Source organism: Cyphomyrmex costatus, unplaced genomic scaffold (genome assembly GCF_001594065.2).
Source record: "Cyphomyrmex costatus isolate MS0001 unplaced genomic scaffold, Ccosl1.0 scaffold30, whole genome shotgun sequence".
NCBI lineage: Eukaryota > Metazoa > Arthropoda > Insecta > Hymenoptera > Formicidae > Cyphomyrmex > Cyphomyrmex costatus.
Genome location: NW_017277125.1, coordinates 2,966,472 through 2,986,459, shown reverse-complemented (window position 1 = coordinate 2,986,459; position 19,988 = coordinate 2,966,472). Strand labels below are relative to the sequence as shown.

Below are 19,988 nucleotides of genomic sequence, written 5' to 3'. Positions count from 1 at the left end.
GTTTATTACCTGGAAGAATCTGGAATTTTCAGAGATTGTTTTCTTTAGTTCCTTTTTTGCTCTTGAAAATCAGGGAAATTGAAATAGAATCTTACTTTGAAATCTTTTTCTAGAAACATTGCTTCTCTGATCATTTTTCTTTACTGATGCAAAATCAACAATCAATTAGCAATAAGTATACATATATATATATATATATATATATATATTATCCTGTAGATTTTAGAGCTCCAGTTGTAAAAAATGTGTATATAGTCTTGGTAAAATCTCTTGTACTAATTTTCAATATATATAATAGTTTGTTTGCATTGATTTTATTACAATTTATTTTAAAGCTGTATTTAAAAAATTCTTTTACTTGGAATTTTGGACGAAATACTTGAAAAATTCAGAAATTTTCAGGGAATTTTTTTTTTAAACACTAATAATGGTGTCAAATTTTTTAATTACTAGTGTACATGATTTTTTTCAAAAGTGAAAAGTCGTAACAATCACAACTGTTTTTATATCATCGAAAACTATTTTATACAGTGACTATATTTTAAAAAATAAAAAAACGTGTGTATGTGTGTGCGCGTGTGTATCTATATAAAAAATAAATCAATCATCTTCTGATTCATTGCCTTTCTTTGTACTCTCTGCAGACTTTTCCTCTTCCTTATAATGTCGATACTCTGGTTTTAATTCCCACATATTTCTATGAGGATTTTTTAAATTATAATTACAAACTTCATTGAGGATTTCTTTTAGATAAACCTGAAATTTTTGTATGATATTTAATATTAGAACAAAAATTGTAATTTCTAAAATAAACTACATATTTTCTAAAAGATATAAAAATAAAAATATATTTACAATAGGTTGTCTCGTGATTTTTACAAGGTCTCTTATATTATAATATTGGTGTTTTTCGAATGCTGCAAAAAGCATATCTAGCACAGCATCTTTGTCATCTCTCATTTTCTTTCCTTCTGCTTTTTTCTTTTCAGCATATTCGATCTATAAAATGTTAACTATGTGTCAAAAATCAGTTTGATGACAAAAAATTAATAAAAATGCTTACATTATGTTTGTGATCAGATACAGGTTTGAAATTTTGCACAACTCTATCTAACTGCTGAACTTGTCTTTGTGGTACAGACGCTCGCTTGATACTTTCTAATTTTAATTTCATATAACAATTATCAGCTGAAAAAATTTTATTTTATAAATTTTATTTCTATTTTACTTTAACATAACTTATTTTTAAGAAATTAAATGTATATATATATATATATATATACACACACACATGTATTTGGACAACCATTTAAAATACATACCATAAGGTCTACATTCTAATTTCTGTACAATCCTTCCTTCCATAAAGAGTTTTTCTGTTTCTGGCACAATTGCATCTGAGCTTGTGGAGGCTGTAAAATTAATAGCAATTATTTTCAAAAATATGTTGAAAATGATATCAAACTTACGGGCAACGTGAGAGAACACTCCTAACATTTGTCTGGTAACTGTCGTGACATCTAGCCTATGTTGTTTTGGTATTTCTCCTTCTCCAGATTCTTTCAATGCTAAGACAGCCTCTGATAGTTTAAGAGATACTTCAGCTTTCTGTCCAACATTTCTAGAGAAAATAGACAAAAATAAAAATTAAATCAATCATAAATTAATATATACAATTTGTATATAATTTTTTATTCTATTTTATTAAAAACCACTTATTCCACAGAAACTAATCAATCAACAGTTTTTTTTATCAATCAGTAGTTGTTTGTTATTTTAATCGAATCATAAAAACAAAAAATCATTATTGCATTAACCTAATAGCAACATAAAATCAGATATAAAATCAATTTTAATAGAACTAAAAAGAATTACATATTAAAGATGAAATACTCTATCTTTTAAAGAAATACTTTCGCTTTTAAATAAACATAAACTCACTTGGTGATCTTCAATTTGCCGACTTCTATATTACCAGGCGCTTTTTCCCATTTATTAGCTATATACTTAGGCACTTTAACAAGCCACACACCACGACCAGCATTACTCAAATCTAATTCTCTTTCCGTATGCGTGGTATTCGCGGACATTTTTGTTATATTTTTTTAACGTTTACGTTTTCAGATATACAGAGGTACAGTTTCACAATCACGTGAATTCACATACCGCTAAAATAACAATTGGAGATTGGAGCTAGTGTCGAGCGATCCCATAGTGGGGCTGCATTCCACGAACAACGTTTTCCTTAATTGACATTTAATAAACAAAGATAAAATCATGAAGGGATAAAACGATACAAGTGATAGAACCAGATAGAACTCTGTACCTGTTTGGTCTATCTCTTTCGATCTAATGGAATAATGAAATATGCACAGACTCCTGAGAGAAGACATAAAAGGCCTTTTTCCTACAACCACAAGTATTGCCCTCTACCGAAGAAGTAGATGCCAACTACACAGTATATCCATTTCAATCCATTCTTGGTTGAAATCTCTAAAGCCAGTGGTATAAGATATACTTTCCTGCTTAGTGCTTAGATTCTAAAGCTGATAACATGTCAAATTGATAGTCAAACTTACGCATTCACATTTACCATTGCTTGAAATACTTTTTTATAATGAGTATTTCTAATTTTTATTCGTTTCTTTAAATATAAATCATTCTTCAATAAAATCACATTAATTTACAGATTTTCGAAATGTAGTAAGAACCGTTATTAGTGCGAACTTTTATGTAGAAATAGGAAATGATTCTAAATATTATATCGTCGATTATTCAAGGATCTTTAATAAATATATACTCGTTTTTTTTTATTATACATTTTATTCAATTCATATTCAAAATGTTCCATTTTATTTAAGCTGCAGCAAGTATTTTCCTGAACTTTTTCCATTCATCAAGTGGTCCATGTTCTGGAAGATACTTGACATTGCAACCGTCTGGAGCAAGACGACCCGCAGTTTTCAGTTCCTCGTATTCGTTACGATCGTATTTCGTAAAACCCCATTTCTTCGACACATAAATCTTTTGGCGACCAGGAAACTTGAACTTGGCACGTCGCAGAGCCTCAATGACAGCTGCCTTGTGACGATCAGAAGAACGCACACTCATAATGGGCTGACCAATATGTACTCTGGCTACAGTACCTTGAGGTTTACCAAAGGCACCTCTCATTCCAGTTTGTAGTCTGTAAAATAATTGGAATTACAGTATTTTCATAGATAAGTATATTTACAATTTATTATCACTATGATACAATAGAATTCTTATATATAGAAATAAAATAATTTCCAAACGGTTGTAAAAAAGTTGTACTCCATTTTAAGAGATATACATATCTTTCTAAGAGAAATAAAAATTTTATTATCTTACATACCTATCAGCCCCAGCACACGATAACATTTTGTTGATACGGATGACATGGAACGGATGGAGTCTCATACGAATATGAAACTGATCTTTTCCAGCATTCTTTACCATGTATTTATTAGCACAAATACGTCCGGCTTCCAAGGCCTCGGAACTAAGTTGTTCATATTCATCTGACACCAAGTGCACACATAACGGAAAGTCCTCAACAGATGCTTTCTTCTTTCCAAGATCAAAGATACGGATCTTTGGGTCCGGCACACCACGACAGAATCTGGATTTTGGGTACGGCTTATTTTTACAGTATCGATAACTAAAAAAAGATTGTCAAATGTAACATTATGCTGATTCTGTAATGAGTTAATAGTCAGAAATTTTTAGTCAATAGTTAACTCTAATAAGTGACTATAAATTTTTGCATCTATGAGTTGTTAATTGTACAAGTCATTTAGCTTGATGAGAAATAAAGTCAAATTTAGTTCCTACATATAATCGTACAAATTAGCTAAATGGCCAATTTCATCAATTCATCGATAAAACTTATCTAAGGACTACTGACTCATTGTAGAATCAGTTTCATGCATTTTAATATTCTTTAATATTAAATTTTAATATTAAGAATCTGTATTAATAAAATTGTACTATTAAATTAGAATTACAATGCATTTTTATCATCATGTAACATAATTGCAAATTTTTATTTGAAATATGGATAAATGTTTAAAAATATTTATGATATATATAGAATATAACACATTCGTGAATATCCTTTGTATTAAAATACCATATAATATCGAAAAAAATGTTACAAAATTTATTAATAAAATATATATTTAAAATTGATATATTCAGCGAATTAAAAATCTCATTACATACCATCTTGCTGGTCGACGTCCCATTTTAACCTGCCAATTAAATTAAATCTGTATAAAGAAACATTTGAAATACATAAATCAACGTGTAGAGAATAGTTCAAAAAGAATCTAGCATGTTTAGAAACACTTAAATGTATATTAGAATGTTAAAAGAAAATAGAAAAATATAAAGAAATGTAATATCTCTCACCAACCCAAGTAAAGGTAACTACACGAGAAAAAATGAAGAAAAAAAGATAGGCGCATTGAAGTTGGTAAAGTGGCTACACTGGGTTAAAGAGATTCTCCAGGCAGAGTTGTCAACCTTTTGTCACATCTTAACTTTAGATTGAGTTTAAAAAATTCTCTTAAATTATCCTAAATTTTAATTTTTATAAAAGCAAAACGAAGATAAATAAATAACTATATTTTATTTAAAAATAAAAATTTTTATAACACACTGAAAATATAATAGTACGTACATGTAAATGAACCATATTTTGCATGGATCCAGAAATGTGTAGCCAATCAACATTAGCTTTTACGGCAAAATGGCAAGTTGATTGGCTACACATTTTTCGGTCCGAGAATTCGAACCAATTCGGACCGAGTTTTAACACCGTGAACGCAAGACAGATCATATATTTTTGCAATTAATGTGCAATATTGTGCATTTCCTAACCTAAAAATTTATATACGTTGTGTATCATTTTCATATGTACCTACATACGTTTGTTTAATTTATTTACATCGTGCTATTGTTATTAATATACCGATAAATCACAATAATGCTGAATCTTTTAAACAGGTAATGTTAATTGGTTAAAATAATTCTGCAAATACATATTTTTGAGCTAGTGTAGCTGAACTGAATACATATAATTTACTCCAAAACGTAATTGCTCCAGATTCTTTCATTTTATGTGAAAACACATCGAATAATTGTATTGAAATTGAAGGTGAGAAGTGACTTCTGAATAATTACTGTAAATATTATATATAGATATCTACACTCTACAGTAGTATTATACATATCTTTCAGACAAATTTGATGATGAAATTTATATGTATATATTATTTGCTACAGCAACTCATTAATAATCCACATAAAGCGATAAATTATGAAGGATCGTACGACAAAACAATTACAGCGATTGGAAAAGAAGAAAGCAAAGATAGCAGCATTTTTGGAAATTGCAAAACTTAATGACAAAGATAAAGCAGCAAAACTACAAGCTGTGAAACAGGTTTATACTAAAATTCAAGAATAATTTGAAACAATTGTTATAGCTTATGATTAGTTTTATGAAATTATTTTTAGACAGTAGCCACCACTGATGAATTTAGTAATCTAAACGACAACAATATAGCAGAAAATAATTCTCGTAAACGAACTTGTGAAAAAAATTTAGACAATGTATGTTTAGAAGCTTGTAAGGAAGAAAATATTCCTGATGGGCCAGAATTACAGGAGAATACTAAAAAACCCAGGTAATTTTATAGAGATTTATACATAGAGTCATATTCCGGAAGTAATGAATAATAACTGTTTGAAAATTAGTATTTTTTTTAAGTACATCTGCTTAATATATGAACTTTTGTTTACTTTTCTAAATAATCCTAATTTTTTTATATATTTAGTTATTGTTCTAGAAGCTTGAATGTTGAATTGAATATTATGATAGAACTTCTAGCTATCCCTCAAAGATAGTGATGCGTTACTTTTGTATTTCCTGCATATTATAATAAGGGTATATCCAGACTATCAAACTAAAACTCAAGCAAACTTTTCAGCTAACTTTCATTGTTTTTTGCCAAACAGCTTAACAAATATTTACCAAAATGTTTGCGGCTCAAAGTTTGGCTCGAATTTCAACTTGATAATCTGAACATACCCTAACAGTTTTATTTACAGTTACATGTCTATTATTATCTTAATTTAATCAATTTGTTGCGTTTATTTGACACTTACTGAGACAAAATCTGTAGATAAAGTTATATTATGTACATGGTTTTTCCATAAAAAATCCTAATTTATAAAAAATTGTTCATTACTTTTGCTGTGATATGATTCTCACATATATTTTATCTTCTATACATATATATATGTATACACACCCATGTACATACACACTAGTGTACATATGTATGTATGTATATGTGTACAGATTAAGTGATAGCGAAGAATATGCGAATTTGAAAGAAGAACTTAGAAAACGTAAGAAGAGACTTCAAGCAATTCCAAGACTCACTCTCAAAGCAGTTGGCGAGAACGCTGTTCTAGATGTTAAAAACTTGAAAAACAGGATACCAATATTTCTTAGCGATATACAGCATTTGTTGTTGTATTCATTACTTGGACATCATTCTCCTTACTTACCAGCAAGATGGTGTAAACTTGAGAAGTATAACAAAGTAATATTGATTAATGTAGTATAAAACTTTCAAGCAGTACTGTACTTTAGAGATAGTTTAATTCATGATATTTAATAATTCTAATTAAATAATTTTCTCCAAAGATAAGCCATACTGTAGTTATTGTCCTTGAAGGTTTGTCTTCATATCATTTTATGGCTTATGAGAGCATGTTTCCACACATAGTACATAACTTAAAGCATCGTTTAGAAGTGATAACGCCAGCTGTCTATGGTGCACCCATAACAGAAGAACTTGCAGCTGTTCCTTTAACAGGAACACAAAGCGATAAATTAATTAAACGTATGTATAATATTAGAGTAAAATATATCTAATACATTTTCTATTAAAATGAATATTTTTAAATCTACTCTCTTTCTATATGAAATAAAATATTCTAATTGAATATTAGTCAGAACATATATTTATAAAATATATAGTAGTACAATTTTATGACATAATAATTTCTAATATCAATAAAAATATATACTGTAATGACAAAACATGAAAAAAAATTTTATTTCTAGAATATGGTTCCTTAGAAACTGCTTTGCAAACAAATGGAAATGTCATAAAATTGCTAAGAAGTATTTTTCCAATGCATTCAGTAAAAAACGATGTACAATTTTCAAAAAATATCGATGAAAATTTACCACCAACTGATAAATTTTGTAGAACAAAGTTGCTTTTATCGTTATGGCAGATGGTGGAAGAAAACTATCCTGTACCACTGAAAGGAACATTAGCAGAAAGGTAAGGTTCTATTTTTTTCAAAAGTTTTTTTTACAATTTTGTAAATGAGATGAATTTAGTAGTACAATTTAATACTACAATTTTGTTTAGAAAATTGAAAAATTAATTTAGAAACATCTATGTGTTTCCTGTGTAAAGTATGCAATTTTGTGTATTTTCATATTTATTTATGTTGAAATTTTGCCAAAATATGGCTAAAAATCATTTTCAAATATAGAACAATTTCAGTAAAATTTTTCCAACGAGGACAGATATTGATTAAATTTTTCTGAATATAAAATTATAATTAATGAGTTAATATAATTTTAGATACGGTTCATATATATTAACGAAAGATGTTTATGAAGAGGCTACATCAACATCACCAATGTTTGGCTTAGACTGCGAAATGTGTCTAACAACAAGTGGCAATCTTGAACTCACTAGAATAAGTATCGTAGATGAGGATATGAATGTAAGTACAATTATATATTTATCCTTTAGGCGATAAAAACATGCAAATCAATTCAATTACAGGTTATTTACGACAGCTTAGTGAAACCTGAAAATGCGATAACGAATTACTTAACTCGGTACAGTGGTATTACTGAAGATATGTTAGATGATGTTACGGTTACACTGCACGATGTTCAGCAGACACTGAGGACGTTACTTCCTCCAAACGCGATTCTTGTAGGACAAAGTTTGAATTCTGATTTGCATACATTAAAAATGATGCATCCCTATATCATCGATACTTCTGTAATATTTAATCTTACCGGGGAAAGGTACTATAAAATAACTAGTATAGTGAATATATCAGTAAATATAGGTAATTTCATTTCATGCTCTCTTATCTAACACAGGTATAAGAAAACAAAATTGCAGATTTTGGCGCGCGAGTTTCTCGGTGAGAGTATTCAAGACAATAAAGATGGACATTGTTCAACAGAAGATTCAAAAGCTTCTTTGAAATTGGTAAAGTTAAAATTAGCGAACAGTGTGAATTACGGAGACGCTGTATTGCTTGGTGATCGCAGTATGAGAATCTTGAAAATGGAGACTACAAAGCGGACATTGCAAAAAACAGAAATAAAAAAATACGCCACGTCAATATTCAGTCATATAACGAAAAATAAAGGCACCACTGCTGCTATTGTGGGCAATGATGAAGTGATATCCGAATATTCCAAGTATTTAACGAACTCTTCTCTCAATGTCATGGACGATAAAAGTTTCGCAAAGGACGATCAAGTTAGTATACATCTACGAACAATATATAAAACGTTTCTGATTTAAACGAACATTTATATTTATCAAGAAACTAAAACATAAGTTGGAAAGACATAAGACGAAATTGTTTTTCATTAATTTAATATTGATTTTCGATAACTGTAGGTACGTCTTGTGATAGCAGATAGCAATGAACATGCTGTAGATCGAACTTCAGAAATAGCGATGGAGCACGCTTTTGTATTGTGCCATGTGAAGCTTAAAGAAGAACAATTGAAAGATGAGCAGTTAGAGAAAACATTTCGTACTGTAAACAAATGGATTCACAAAGTTTGGCAATATAGTGCAATAAACAGTCTTGCATGCGTGATATTCAGTGGGCAAAATAATACAGCGAACGGTTCTTGTTTCTTAAATATTAAAACAGAGATATCGTCGGATATTATTGTATGAGCTTAAAAAAAAATGTTGGAATTATTTAATCGTCTTGAGCTGTGCATGAAAAAAATTAATTTCATTAATATTGGATACACTGGTATTAAAAGAACTTGTCAGGTTTAGACAAACAGTACTTGTACAAATTTTTGTTAATAAAAATATATTTTGTAATCTCTACTTATTTATTATTCTCATGAAACATACTTATTTCTATGGCGCATCTTGGAATAGATATTTCTTACTTTATAAATTTCAATGAATTGAACAGTTTATTATATATAGAAATACACAGTAATGCAATGATAAATATAAAACTAAGATTATCCTAATAACAATTATCTTAATAAATCTGAGAATTATTTTCGAGAAATGTGTCAGACCATAATAAAATAAAGAATTATAAGTACATAACTTGTACAAATTTTTCATCATGCTTAAAATTTAAAAAAACATTAAAGTATGTTATGCACATTTAGAGAATAAAATATACTTTATACAATCAATGATCTATTATTTGGCATGACTCATTTTCTCGCGAAACATCATATAACTTGAAATTGGTTCTCTGTTATTTTTATTGAGAACACGTTGCCTGAACGAAATTGCAGCGGCAGCTCCTTTCAACGATTGTTTCTTAGTCTCCTTCAAGTTTACTATATGAAATTGTGTCGTGTAATCAGAAGTATTCAACGTGTTGTCGCAATCAGCGGTCGTCGCCTTTGATTTACTCGTCGTTGTTGACGATACAATTTTTTTCTTGTTTCGCAAAGTTTTCTGTCTTTTTTTCACTTTCATTGGCACATCCGCAAGATTCTCAATTACATCGTCTGGAAGTCGGTTCAGACCGCTTGGTAACGATTTACTTTCTTCTTTGACTTCTCTTTTTGGTTTCTTCGTGGGCACATTCATATAAAGGGCATTTTCGACATCTTCACTTCGATTGCGTTTCTTCTTAGGCCTCGATTCTTTAATACACATCTTTGTACCATCAATAGCTTTATCTAATTCTTTAGTGTTACAGAATACATTTTTTGATTCGCTTATACCTAATGCAGATTTTTTTAATCGTAATTTATTAGGCAATAAAATTTGTTTAGATTTTAATTTAGAAACTGGAATTTTTACTGGCAAGGTATTTTTCTCTTCTTCTTCTTTCTTCTTTTTTTTCTTCTTTTTCTCTGTTTGCAAAGTTTCAATACTTTCCACTGTCTCTTGCTGTTTAATTTTCTTTTTTACTTGCTGTTCTTGTTTAGCTGTAAGTAAATTCAATTCTGAACTATTAATGATTTTATTTTTCTTTTTGTGTTGTGATAACTCTGTTCTCTTCTCGCGAATATTTTGAAGCATATTATGTTCGTTTACATTTGTATTCTCAACTATCTTAATTTGTTTCTTTTTCTTATCATTTTTATTAATTTGACACGTATCTTCACGAATATTATCTTCTGTGGATAATTGAGTAAGTTTAGCAAGTTTCTTCTTTTTAGGAATCTTTATTTTTGTAACATCTGTAGATAAAGGTTTAACCATTACAACACTTTCCTCTGATGTATCCTGTTTTTTCTTTTTCTTTTTTCTCTCATTAATCTGACCTACGTCTTTGCGAATATTGTCCTCTACAATGGGCAACTGAATAAGTTTATCACGTTTTTTCTTTTTTAAACTCTTTAATTTCATTAACTCTTTAAACAAAACTTCACGAATGATATGATTCTTTAATACCTCTTGTTTTGTAATCTCACGAGTATTGTCCTCTATAGATAATTGAGCAAGTTTGACAGGCTTCTTTTTAGAAATATTTGTTTCTATAGCGTTTTCAGATAAAGTTTTATCAGTAAGATCTTTCTTTATTTTATCTTTTTTCTTCTTTTTCTTATTAATCTGACATGTATCTTTGCAGATATTATCCTCTACAACAGTTGATTGAATAAGCTTGATTTTTTTCCTTTTAGGAACATTTAATTCTGTTATGTCTTCAGACAAAATTTCATCGTTGATATTTTTATTTGATAATTCTTGTCTCTTACGTTTTTTCTGTTTTTTTTTACAACTTTGTATAATATTATCATTAGATGATATTATCGAATCAGGTACTTCAGCTTTATTTTTCTCTTTTATTTTTATTTCTTTAATATTTTTTTCTGCGGATGATTCTTTCTGTGATGAATTGGTTTCTGTATTATATTTTAATTTAGTTGGTGCACTTTCGTTTAACTTCTCTTTCTTAAGATGTTTTAACCTTGGTGTTTCGTTATTTATGCTCATTGTTTTACTTAATTCTATCTTAGATGATTTTGAACAACTTGTCTCTCCTAACTTTTCCAACAAGATGGATGAAAAATTGCTTGATATCTTCTTTTTATTTGAATCGTTCAACTTCTTCAAACTAATGTCTTCGTTTAATGTAAGGTTTTTTTTTGATACATCCTTAACTGAAATATCTTGTGTTGCTTTAATCTTATTGCTCGATTTATTACATTTATTTTCCGGAGTTGTTTCAAATGTTTCATCAAGTTCTAATTTCTTACAGGTGTTAAGCTTTGGAGTACTAAAGTCCATTAACACGCGTGATTTCGACGATTTTGCAGATGATTTGAATTCATTTGATTGTTCACTGAAATTTTGTTCAGCTACATCTTTTGAATATCGTGGATCCAGCATTCTTTTCTTCTTAAACGATGAAGAAATTAAGTTAGAAGTGTCGGATAAAACAGTTTCATTTTCTTTCATAAGGGATTTCTTCTTCTTTTTCTTCTTAATCGACAAGTCTGAATTTACCAAGTCTTCTAAAATAGTTTCGTCATTTCTGTTCATACTAGATTTCTTCATTTTTACGTTTTGTGTTGTTTCTGTCTCACTTTTATAAGGTGAAACATGGTCGATAGATTTTTTCTCATTTTCATCAATTTTGGACAGTTTAGAAGAAGTATTGGTGTATAAAGAAACAGCTTCCATTAAGATGAATGTATTTTCGTTTCTGTCTTTGTCTGTTGCATCCTTTTTCTGTACATCTTCGTTGTCTTCGTTTTTATTTTCGATATTTAATTCCGTGTTAAAATTCGCTTCCTCTTTTTCATCTTCCACTTTTTCCTTTTGTACAACATAATCAACATCTTTACTATCTTCTTCGTTATCATTTTCTGCTTCCTCATTTTCTACTTCAGTGTCATTATCTTCTTTACTGTCATGTTCTTCTTCCTCATTTTCTGTTTCAATGTCATCAACTATAAAACCTGCAAGATCTGAACCGTTGTCATCAGAATCTGAAAATTCTAGTTCTGAAGCTCTACATTCATCAGCAGCTATATCATCAGAAAGTTTTACTTCCGTTCCATCCAGGTTGTATTCTCTGTTAATATCAGAATCAATACTATTAGCGTTAATACTGCTTTCACTCTTTGTTGGTGTAAATATATTTGGAATGTTAAAATCATCGCTATCCGATCCCATATTTGCTATTGTAGAATAACTTTTAAATCCAAGATTCGCGGCTACTATGTTTGTACTTATATCACTATTATCACTTTCATCATCATAAAGCTGTATTGTTTTCTTCGTTTCCTGATCCATAGACCGATTTGATGTATTTTCACGCTTTTTACTGCAACCTTCAATTGATACATTCCTTTCATCAGATTCGGTTGCATTATCATCCGTACTTTCATTCAACTGATCCAAGGAATGTTTCTTCTTATATAATTTTTTCTTCGTAGTACTTGCGGTTGTGTCATCAAGTTTTTTCTCTGAACTAGATATACCTTTGAAAGATTTATTTAATGATGTTCTTTGTTTTGTTAATTTTTGTAAAGATATATTATTCTTGTTTATTAATGAACTTCTATTTAATTCATTTGTATCATCTTCAATTTCTTTATCTGATTCATTATTTTCTTTGGTAGATCGTCCTTTTGTTTTTGTTGACTGTTCTGATTTATTTAATCTGGAAATAGATCGATCATTGGTTCGATTTAAAGCTGTTTTGGATTCATTTAAAGATTTATCAACAGAGATTAAATTATCTTCGTCTTTTGCATATTCAAAAATATCTTCATCTATTTCGGACACAAGTCTTTTCATAGTTCTTGATTTTTGTTTTTTAATTTGTTTTTCGTTTGTTTTGTTAAGATCAGTATCTGATGGAAGTTCATCTATGGCGGTTAATTTTTCAATATCACAATTCGCTTGTGACGCGTCTAATCGACTCTTTAATAATACAGTGTCATCGGAATCGTATTCAAAAGATTCCGTTTCTTTTACTGCTTTTATTGTTTCAGCCGCCAACCATGCCTTTTTGTTTATCAAAATAAGACAGTTTTCAGCTTCACTTTCATTTTCCACTTCTTCCACTAATTGGGAGGTAGACTGCACTGAATCAATGTTAACATCATTTTTCTCCTTCCATTTGTCAGCAGGGATATCTTGGAATAAATTAATGCCGGCATCGTCATCATCGGAAATATCATCGCTGATATTCACTGTTTCTTGATCTTTTCGAGTTGTTTCCGTTTGTAAACTTTCTTTTTCTCCTTCCAAATTATCTGTACTCTTCCGTTTTAAATTTGGTTTCACTTTTTCTGACAAAACATCTTTTGAATCTGTTTTGTCGAATAATATATCCATTGTAGATTTTTTAGATGCTTTTGTTACATCAGTAAATTGGTTATCTTGAATTATCATATCATTCGAGTCATCATGTGTAGAATTATTTGTCTCCAAGAGAATATTAGATGTCGATTCTGTATCATACTTCAATAAATTTTCCTGATCCTGTTCTACAGAATCGGTACTGTCTATTATCTCATCTTGAGTTAAAGCTGATTGTTTATCTATTACAATAGCTGAGTCAGCAGAAATTTGTAAATTTACTGACTGATTAGACTTGGAGTGTGCTACGTTCGGCGAAACCTCGTTGTCATTTCGATGCGGACTTTGTTTTTCTAACACTAATTTTATTTCGTTACTATCACTTATTTGCTTTGACATTAGATCTGCAGATAAACGCAATGTTTTATCTACTTTATTTGATTTAATTTTGTTAGAATTTTTGTCATCTGTAACAGTACATTCTTTTTTATCAGTTTTATCTAATTTGTTGATTACTTCCATTGCATCCTCATTGTAAGTAGATGTATTTGCATTTTCAATTTTTGATATTTCATCTTTGTTAGTAACTCCATCAATTATTTCTATACTGTCATATAACAAAATATTTTTTTCTGTTGCACTTGAATTTGTATATTTTATAGAAATATCCATTTTTTCTTGAGAGCTATCAGTAGTTTCTTTTGACAAATCGCTGTATTTAATTACGACTTCTGTTGATTCTCTTGAGCGACGCCTTTTACTTAAGTTTTCTATTTTCATAGATTTAGTTTCCTCATTTAATGATTTATTCATAGAAGGCGAAGTAAAAGATTTATTAGGTGTTGCCTTAGACTGCATAATTTTTTCTGCTACATCACTAATAATATTCAAGGTATGATTTTCCTTATCACTTTTTTGCTCCTCAATAGAAGTATCTGATAAATCTTTAGACATAACTTCTGTCTCTTTAGTTGTATCACGCATGTCGAGTAACGATTTATCTATATCTGAAAGATTTTCAACAATTTCTGCGTTTTCTTTTGCAAAATTTTCATCATTTGGGGAAGAGTGGGCAGAAAATCCTTCATTTGTGCTCTTGTTGGATGTTGGAGTTTTTTCAAACTTCTTTTGCACCTCATCTACAACAAACATATATAAATTATAATTTATCCTATGTCATTTAGATTAAGTTGTTCCATCTTTTGATAAACTTCAACTCTTTCTTATTCGTATGTTTTTACTCTTTTGTTTATCCATTAGATAAATTATCACATAGTTTATCCGAGGAGAGAACAACTGGTCCTTAAGAGAAGATTTGCTTGTTTTGAATTAAAAAAAAAAAACGGATTATTTTCTCAAATTTTATTTTTCAATATTTCTAGAATATTTTCTCAAAAAATTTTTTGAAATATTTCTAATATCAACATAAATTACAATAGTTTGAGCCAATCGTAAATAAAAAAATGACTTGGTATTATAGTAGATAACAGTATCTTCATAGCAATTTTCTTTCAAATAAGCGATTTTTTAATAATAATATCATAAAAAGAAGACCCCTAAAGAGTTTGTTTTATACATAGTGATATAATAATCGTAGTATAAGATTTAAAACATTTTCGTGTTTAAGATTTAAAATTATTTTGACGTTATAAATGATTATTTATGCTTATTCTTGCCCTCATTGATAAAAAAGATAAATAGATCTTAAAATAGGATTAAAATGCTATCTACTTATACACAAAAGGGATTAGGATAGATCGTTTAGAAAGACGTGCTCTATGATATGATGAAAATGGTAAGAATAATTCAAAGTTTAGAAGAATCATTAAAATGAGTTTTATAAACAAAAGAAAAAATTGGCCCAGGAGAGAATCATCGATTAGAATAAATAATAAAATTGTATTATATAACATGTTCGATAATGACTGCATCACTTCCTGGAAACACGTAAACTTTAGATTGCTAAGTATGCGCACAAGAGGGTTTCTTGGCAATAACGCTGCTTCAATGGCGTTTGCACCTATAAGTAATGTTCAAAGTCTACAATATGCAGAGTAAACTTGGTGCAAGAAATAAGAATAAGAAATCGATCAATTACAATCATTCTTCTTTCTATTCGACTGAGTGGTCAATTTCTAACTCTTATTTCTTTCTCCATATACTGTAGACGACGTATCAGAGTTAGAAGACCTAACTGTATACATGTAAGTGATCACGAAAAATGTAATCTATAGAAAATAAATGTCTTAAATAGTCTAGTTCTTAATTCTCTAGAACGATTATAATAATGTTGAAAGACATATTAATATCTGTAATCTTAGATGTGTAAAGAACATCGAATTGTTAATTGTTCGTCAATTTAACTTGTGACATTACTGCGGTAGTTCAGTGGAGTTTGCGTTTCAAGACCGAAAAATCAGTTCGACGTGCAGATTACAGAACTATACATGTATATGTAGTACATAAATTCACACAAAATTATACAAGCACTTAAGATCCCGTTTAAGAAACGTTTAACGTATTATTTCTTATAATTGTGTTCTCACATGTACAGTCCTATGAGATTTAATATTGCAAATATGTAATATTAATTCTAATACTGATATTTAAACAAAAGTTTTAATTTTATTTACCGAAAGTATTCTCTGTGTTCTCTGCTGTTTCTCCAGTAATATCCTCGGTTTGTGTTTCATCTTTTTTCTCTGACAATTGAAGTGTTTCACTTGATTTTGACAAATCAGTTGAAGTCTCTATCTTTTCTATAGAAATAAAAAGGAATCATAAAATTAATATAAATATATAAGTAATATAAAATAGTGTAGATTTTTTAAGATAATTAATTTCAGATTATTTTAATAATTTTACTATTGTTACTCATTTACTCACCATTGCTATGATCTTCAACTTCATCTTTAATCATACTTTGAAGTTTTCTATTAATTTGATGTAAACGTTGATATAATGATTGACGAGGCGAAGAATCTGAATTTCCTGAATTTTTTACAAAACAAATTTGTTATAAAAATGATCTATGTTAATGATAATATACATATATATCGAGGATCATAGAATTATTTGCTAATATATATCTTTAATACCGGAATTCGAAACTTCATCAGTTTCAACTATTGTAGAATCCAATCGTATATAAGGTATACGATCATCCAATTCAATTTGTTGTTTAATCTGGGAACCTGATGGCAACACAGATGCTTGTCTATGAGTTTTTGCTGGTGAACTAGATCGGCTTTTACTTTTAGTCGAAGATTCCAACTCAGTAGACTTAGCTCTTGTTCTACGTGTGATTCTAGTTGCTGGCAATGGTGAGGTTGCTTCGGATCCAGCACGTATAAAACGCTTACTGATAATTATACAAGATTACATTGGTTATAAACTTTCATGTATTATTAAATATAAATATTGACACATAACAGTACCTGGTTGCTCGAGTATTAATTCTGGTTGGTGTGCTAACCAGACTTGCAGAACCTGAGCTTTGTCTTTTAGTCCGTTTTCCAGGTGTTCGTGGGACATCAATGTCAATCTCAATTTCTGAAGAAACAGAATTCTTTCTAGTACGTAGTCTTTTTGTATCCGAAGTAGTAGAATCCATAGCTGCTGTTCGTATTCTAGTACTCTGAGTTGTTTGAACACTGCTCATACTACTATCACTTTCAGAACCTGGTGAATATTTATTCTTTTTTATTCTGCTGCTGCGGCGTAACGGAGAATGCACCACAGATTGTACAGTAAGCATTCGAGTCTGCATACGACCAATAGCTACAAGAAATAACAAAAGACTAAACTAATCAAAAACTTAAAAACAGTATTAATCATATTTAGGAAGCATGCTATCAGCACTATTGTATCATTTCATCAGTTAGTAAATATAAAATAAAGATAAAATGACAAGTAATATGCTGATGACACGTTTTCTAAAACAAAGTAGATATTTAAGACAAACAAAATAAAATAAAGATAACACACATTCTTGAATTTTAGCATTTTTTATATTAACATACTTATGAAGATAAATAATTAGAAGATTATATATTAGATTCTTTCGTTATACAATAAATAGATATTTATTTATATGTTTAAAATAGATAATCAAAATAAACATTACAGAATTCTCTAGGTTATTGTTTTTACAAGTTAAAAATTTACATACACACACACACACACACATATATATACATATATATGTATTATACACACACATATAATTGCTAAAATCAAAAGTAATTATATGAAAACTAAAAATAATTTTTTTCAATAGATTGTTGCATTTCGAAATGTGTGACATACGGCGAATTTCTGAATTTATTGATTGATCAATCGTGTGCAAACGTAATTTCGTTCTGTAAGTTTCATTTGTGCACAAAACAATTAATCAACCGATAAATTTAAAAAATCGTCCATATAAATTCATCAAGAATTAAAAAGAAGGAATTTATTTAAATTAATAAACATATGTATTATCACAGATCGAAATCGTTAATAGAAAAAAACCAGATGAGGTTCTCGGATCAGTGAGAATATTCTAGCAAGAATAGAAATAATCTCGAAAAAGACATTGAGACTAAAAGGAGAAAAAACAAAGTTACAACGCATTTGTATTACAGCACAATCGAGGACAACGAAAAAAATGGTAAAACTCTTTTAGCACCGAGTCGGCTAACCGGCGCTTTTTTGTCTCGTGCACATGCTGTTAAGAAGAAATTAAGCGATACGTACTTGGTTTTGGCTCATAGTCATCGTCCGAATCTTTTATGGAACGTGACATCTTCGCGATCGTTTAATCATATATCGGACAAAAGACTAATGCTTTACGGAAAGAACAATTTTAAACAGAGGAAAAAAGGTTACTGAAACCACGTGCTACTTGCTTCTACACGAATTTGAACTCCACGAGCGGACGAGCCATTGGCACAAAAGACCCGAACTACAACGGACAACGATTACCATAGATATAAAATAAAAGATGTACGAAGAGAATCTGTCATGGCGGAAGAAACTCAGGTGTGCTATTGCGCACATACGTTTCTACAGCCAATCAGAACGCGAAACATTATCTGCCATATTGTAAAAGTCGCGACATGATACAGTCGTGTTTTGATTGGCCAGCATATTTTAACAATTTTCGTCTACAATTTGAATACCTATATTCGTGTTATTCTTAAATTTCAACAATGTAATTAAAGTCAAATATTGTAAAGGCATTAACAAATAGATTTCTTACATACTATTATGTGGATTAGACAAAGATAAACAATCAACTTTGATGGTTCGTCCTTGTCTAAGTAGTATAAAAAAGAATCATAAAAATGTGGACGTTACCCTATGAGGTACATAAAAAAGATTAGGATGTCCATCTCTCAGATTTCTCTACTACTAAAGAAAAACTTTGAAAGGGTATAAAGTCTTTTTTACCTGTAACCGCAAAATGCCTTGCGCACTACCGCCCTCTGAAGAAGTGGAATGTCAACTAAACAACAACTTTAATGAGCTCACCGGCGCGGATAGATTTGCGATTATAATATTCAGATAATTTGTGTTTTTGCGTAAAAGGTTGGTGTAAGATTATTAATATTGTATTCTATAATACGAACATTGTTATAGACTTATCGTTTATCATTTTAACAGAAGTACTACATTTTGATTAGTTATTTAGTTTTATTTATTATATATACTAAATTTATTATACACATATTGGCTCTGTTGCCATATTTGCAATATCATTATTAAAGTTATATATTTGTCAAATTAACTTTACAGCTACAATTATTTATGTAGTTAGAAAAATAATATTGATATCTCGAATAAATTAACACTGTGAAAGAATTCGGTTAAATAATTGTTACATTATCCATGTCTTTATTTAGAATCAATTAATGTGTCTCACGTTCCATTCTAACATAATTCTTTTGTTAATATAATTTCTGACGCGACTTTAATCAAGAAAAATTTGAAAAATTTGATCTTCTCACACACACACAGTTTTTTATTTTATTTATTTAATAAAAATACTGATTATTACGACGCATTGTAATTAATTATTTGACTAATATTGTTGACTTTATTCGATACACATGCAAATCTACATGGATTTTTGATGTACTTCACGTGGTCCTTTTACGGGACCAAAAGTAACCACATGTAATCGATGACCAATATATATTTGACAGTGATTTATCATGATCCATTACTGATCGTTTCTTTACAGATCTCTCTTTATTAAAAAATCTAAAGATAACTCAAAACAAGCCGAAACACGTATATATATATATATGTGTGTGTATGTTAATCAGAAAGTTCTTCATTCGCGCAAGAATTACTGCGCGTTGACTCTTACATACTATT

The 19,988-nt window shown here is 29.5% G+C and overlaps 4 protein-coding genes across 8 annotated transcripts; 1 reads left to right on the top strand and 3 right to left on the bottom strand.

Moving 5' to 3' along the window:
- Positions 1–434: 434 nt before the first annotated feature.
- Positions 435–2,414, bottom strand: TfIIFbeta (transcription factor TFIIFbeta). Of its 2 annotated transcripts, XM_018541838.1 has the most exons (7): positions 2,327–2,414; positions 1,942–2,244; positions 1,470–1,621; positions 1,323–1,412; positions 1,064–1,188; positions 856–999; positions 435–756 (listed from the first exon to the last, which is right to left on the bottom strand). In XM_018541838.1, exons 2-7 carry the CDS (start codon positions 2,088–2,090, stop codon positions 601–603), a joined length of 816 nt encoding a protein of 271 aa, XP_018397340.1. In that variant the 5' UTR covers positions 2,091–2,244; positions 2,327–2,414; the 3' UTR covers positions 435–600. The 2 variants fall into 2 exon arrangements, with proteins under 2 accessions (XP_018397340.1, XP_018397339.1); XM_018541837.1 differs by having other exon boundaries at positions 1,942–2,414.
- Positions 2,415–2,803: 389 nt separating this feature from the next.
- On the bottom strand, positions 2,804–4,460 carry LOC108775405 (60S ribosomal protein L10). Of its 4 annotated transcripts, none has more exons than XM_018541762.1 (4): positions 4,439–4,453; positions 4,246–4,274; positions 3,377–3,682; positions 2,804–3,187 (listed from the first exon to the last, which is right to left on the bottom strand). In XM_018541762.1, exons 2-4 carry the CDS (start codon positions 4,266–4,268, stop codon positions 2,857–2,859), a joined length of 660 nt encoding a protein of 219 aa, XP_018397264.1. In that variant the 5' UTR covers positions 4,269–4,274; positions 4,439–4,453; the 3' UTR covers positions 2,804–2,856. The 4 variants fall into 4 exon arrangements, with proteins under 4 accessions (XP_018397264.1, XP_018397261.1, XP_018397263.1 ...); XM_018541759.1 differs by having other exon boundaries at positions 2,857–3,187; positions 4,246–4,292; positions 4,435–4,460; XM_018541761.1 differs by having other exon boundaries at positions 2,857–3,187; positions 4,435–4,459.
- A 544-nt stretch (positions 4,461–5,004) lies between these two features.
- Positions 5,005–9,095, top strand: Rexo5 (RNA exonuclease 5). Its single transcript, XM_018541777.1, has 11 exons — positions 5,005–5,031; positions 5,132–5,182; positions 5,311–5,470; positions 5,545–5,714; positions 6,392–6,638; positions 6,743–6,941; positions 7,166–7,391; positions 7,701–7,845; positions 7,908–8,158; positions 8,237–8,624; positions 8,769–9,095. The coding sequence occupies exons 3-11, from the start codon at positions 5,345–5,347 to the stop codon at positions 9,054–9,056; spliced, it is 2,040 nt and encodes a 679-aa protein (XP_018397279.1). The 5' UTR covers positions 5,005–5,031; positions 5,132–5,182; positions 5,311–5,344; the 3' UTR covers positions 9,057–9,095.
- A 456-nt stretch (positions 9,096–9,551) lies between these two features.
- Positions 9,552–18,410, bottom strand: LOC108775362 (uncharacterized protein MAL13P1.304). The gene is made up of 8 exons (XM_018541691.1): positions 18,363–18,410; positions 17,063–17,405; positions 16,724–16,986; positions 16,512–16,616; positions 16,259–16,384; positions 14,387–14,764; positions 13,047–14,227; positions 9,552–12,845 (listed from the first exon to the last, which is right to left on the bottom strand). The coding sequence occupies exons 2-8, from the start codon at positions 17,392–17,394 to the stop codon at positions 9,552–9,554; spliced, it is 5,679 nt and encodes a 1,892-aa protein (XP_018397193.1). The 5' UTR covers positions 17,395–17,405; positions 18,363–18,410.
- Between the last annotated feature and the right edge of the window lie 1,578 nt (positions 18,411–19,988).

What these genes read in the sequence shown, in the direction of transcription:
- TfIIFbeta (XM_018541837.1), bottom strand. Translation starts at nt 2,090, where the DNA reads ATGTCCGCGAATACCACGCATACGGAAAGAGAATTAGATTTGAGTAAT. An exon ending in GGCAAATTGAAGATCACCAA is followed by an intron (nt 1,622 to 1,941) that starts GTGAGTTTATGT and finishes TATTTTCTCTAG; the next exon opens with AAATGTTGGACAGAAAGCTG. An exon ending in TATCTGATCACAAACATAAT is followed by an intron (nt 1,000 to 1,063) that starts GTAAGCATTTTT and finishes AACATTTTATAG; the next exon opens with ATCGAATATGCTGAAAAGAA.
- LOC108775405 (XM_018541759.1), bottom strand. Translation starts at nt 4,268, where the DNA reads ATGGGACGTCGACCAGCAAGATG. An exon ending in GGACGTCGACCAGCAAGATG is followed by an intron (nt 3,683 to 4,245) that starts GTATGTAATGAG and finishes ATCTTTTTTTAG; the next exon opens with TTATCGATACTGTAAAAATA. An exon ending in TCGTGTGCTGGGGCTGATAG is followed by an intron (nt 3,188 to 3,376) that starts GTATGTAAGATA and finishes ATTATTTTACAG; the next exon opens with ACTACAAACTGGAATGAGAG.
- Rexo5 (XM_018541777.1), top strand. Translation starts at nt 5,345, where the DNA reads ATGAAGGATCGTACGACAAAACAATTACAGCGATTGGAAAAGAAGAAA. An exon ending in AAAGGAACATTAGCAGAAAG is followed by an intron (nt 7,392 to 7,700) that starts GTAAGGTTCTAT and finishes ATATAATTTTAG; the next exon opens with ATACGGTTCATATATATTAA. An exon ending in GTTTCGCAAAGGACGATCAA is followed by an intron (nt 8,625 to 8,768) that starts GTTAGTATACAT and finishes CGATAACTGTAG; the next exon opens with GTACGTCTTGTGATAGCAGA.
- LOC108775362 (XM_018541691.1), bottom strand. Translation starts at nt 17,394, where the DNA reads ATGCAGACTCGAATGCTTACTGTACAATCTGTGGTGCATTCTCCGTTA. An exon ending in TATGAAAATAGAAAACTTAA is followed by an intron (nt 14,228 to 14,386) that starts GTAAAAGGCGTC and finishes ATGACAGTATAG; the next exon opens with AAATAATTGATGGAGTTACT. An exon ending in ACGAAGATAATTTAATCTCT is followed by an intron (nt 12,846 to 13,046) that starts GTTGATAAATCT and finishes AATATATCTTTA; the next exon opens with CAAAAATTAACAAAACAAAG.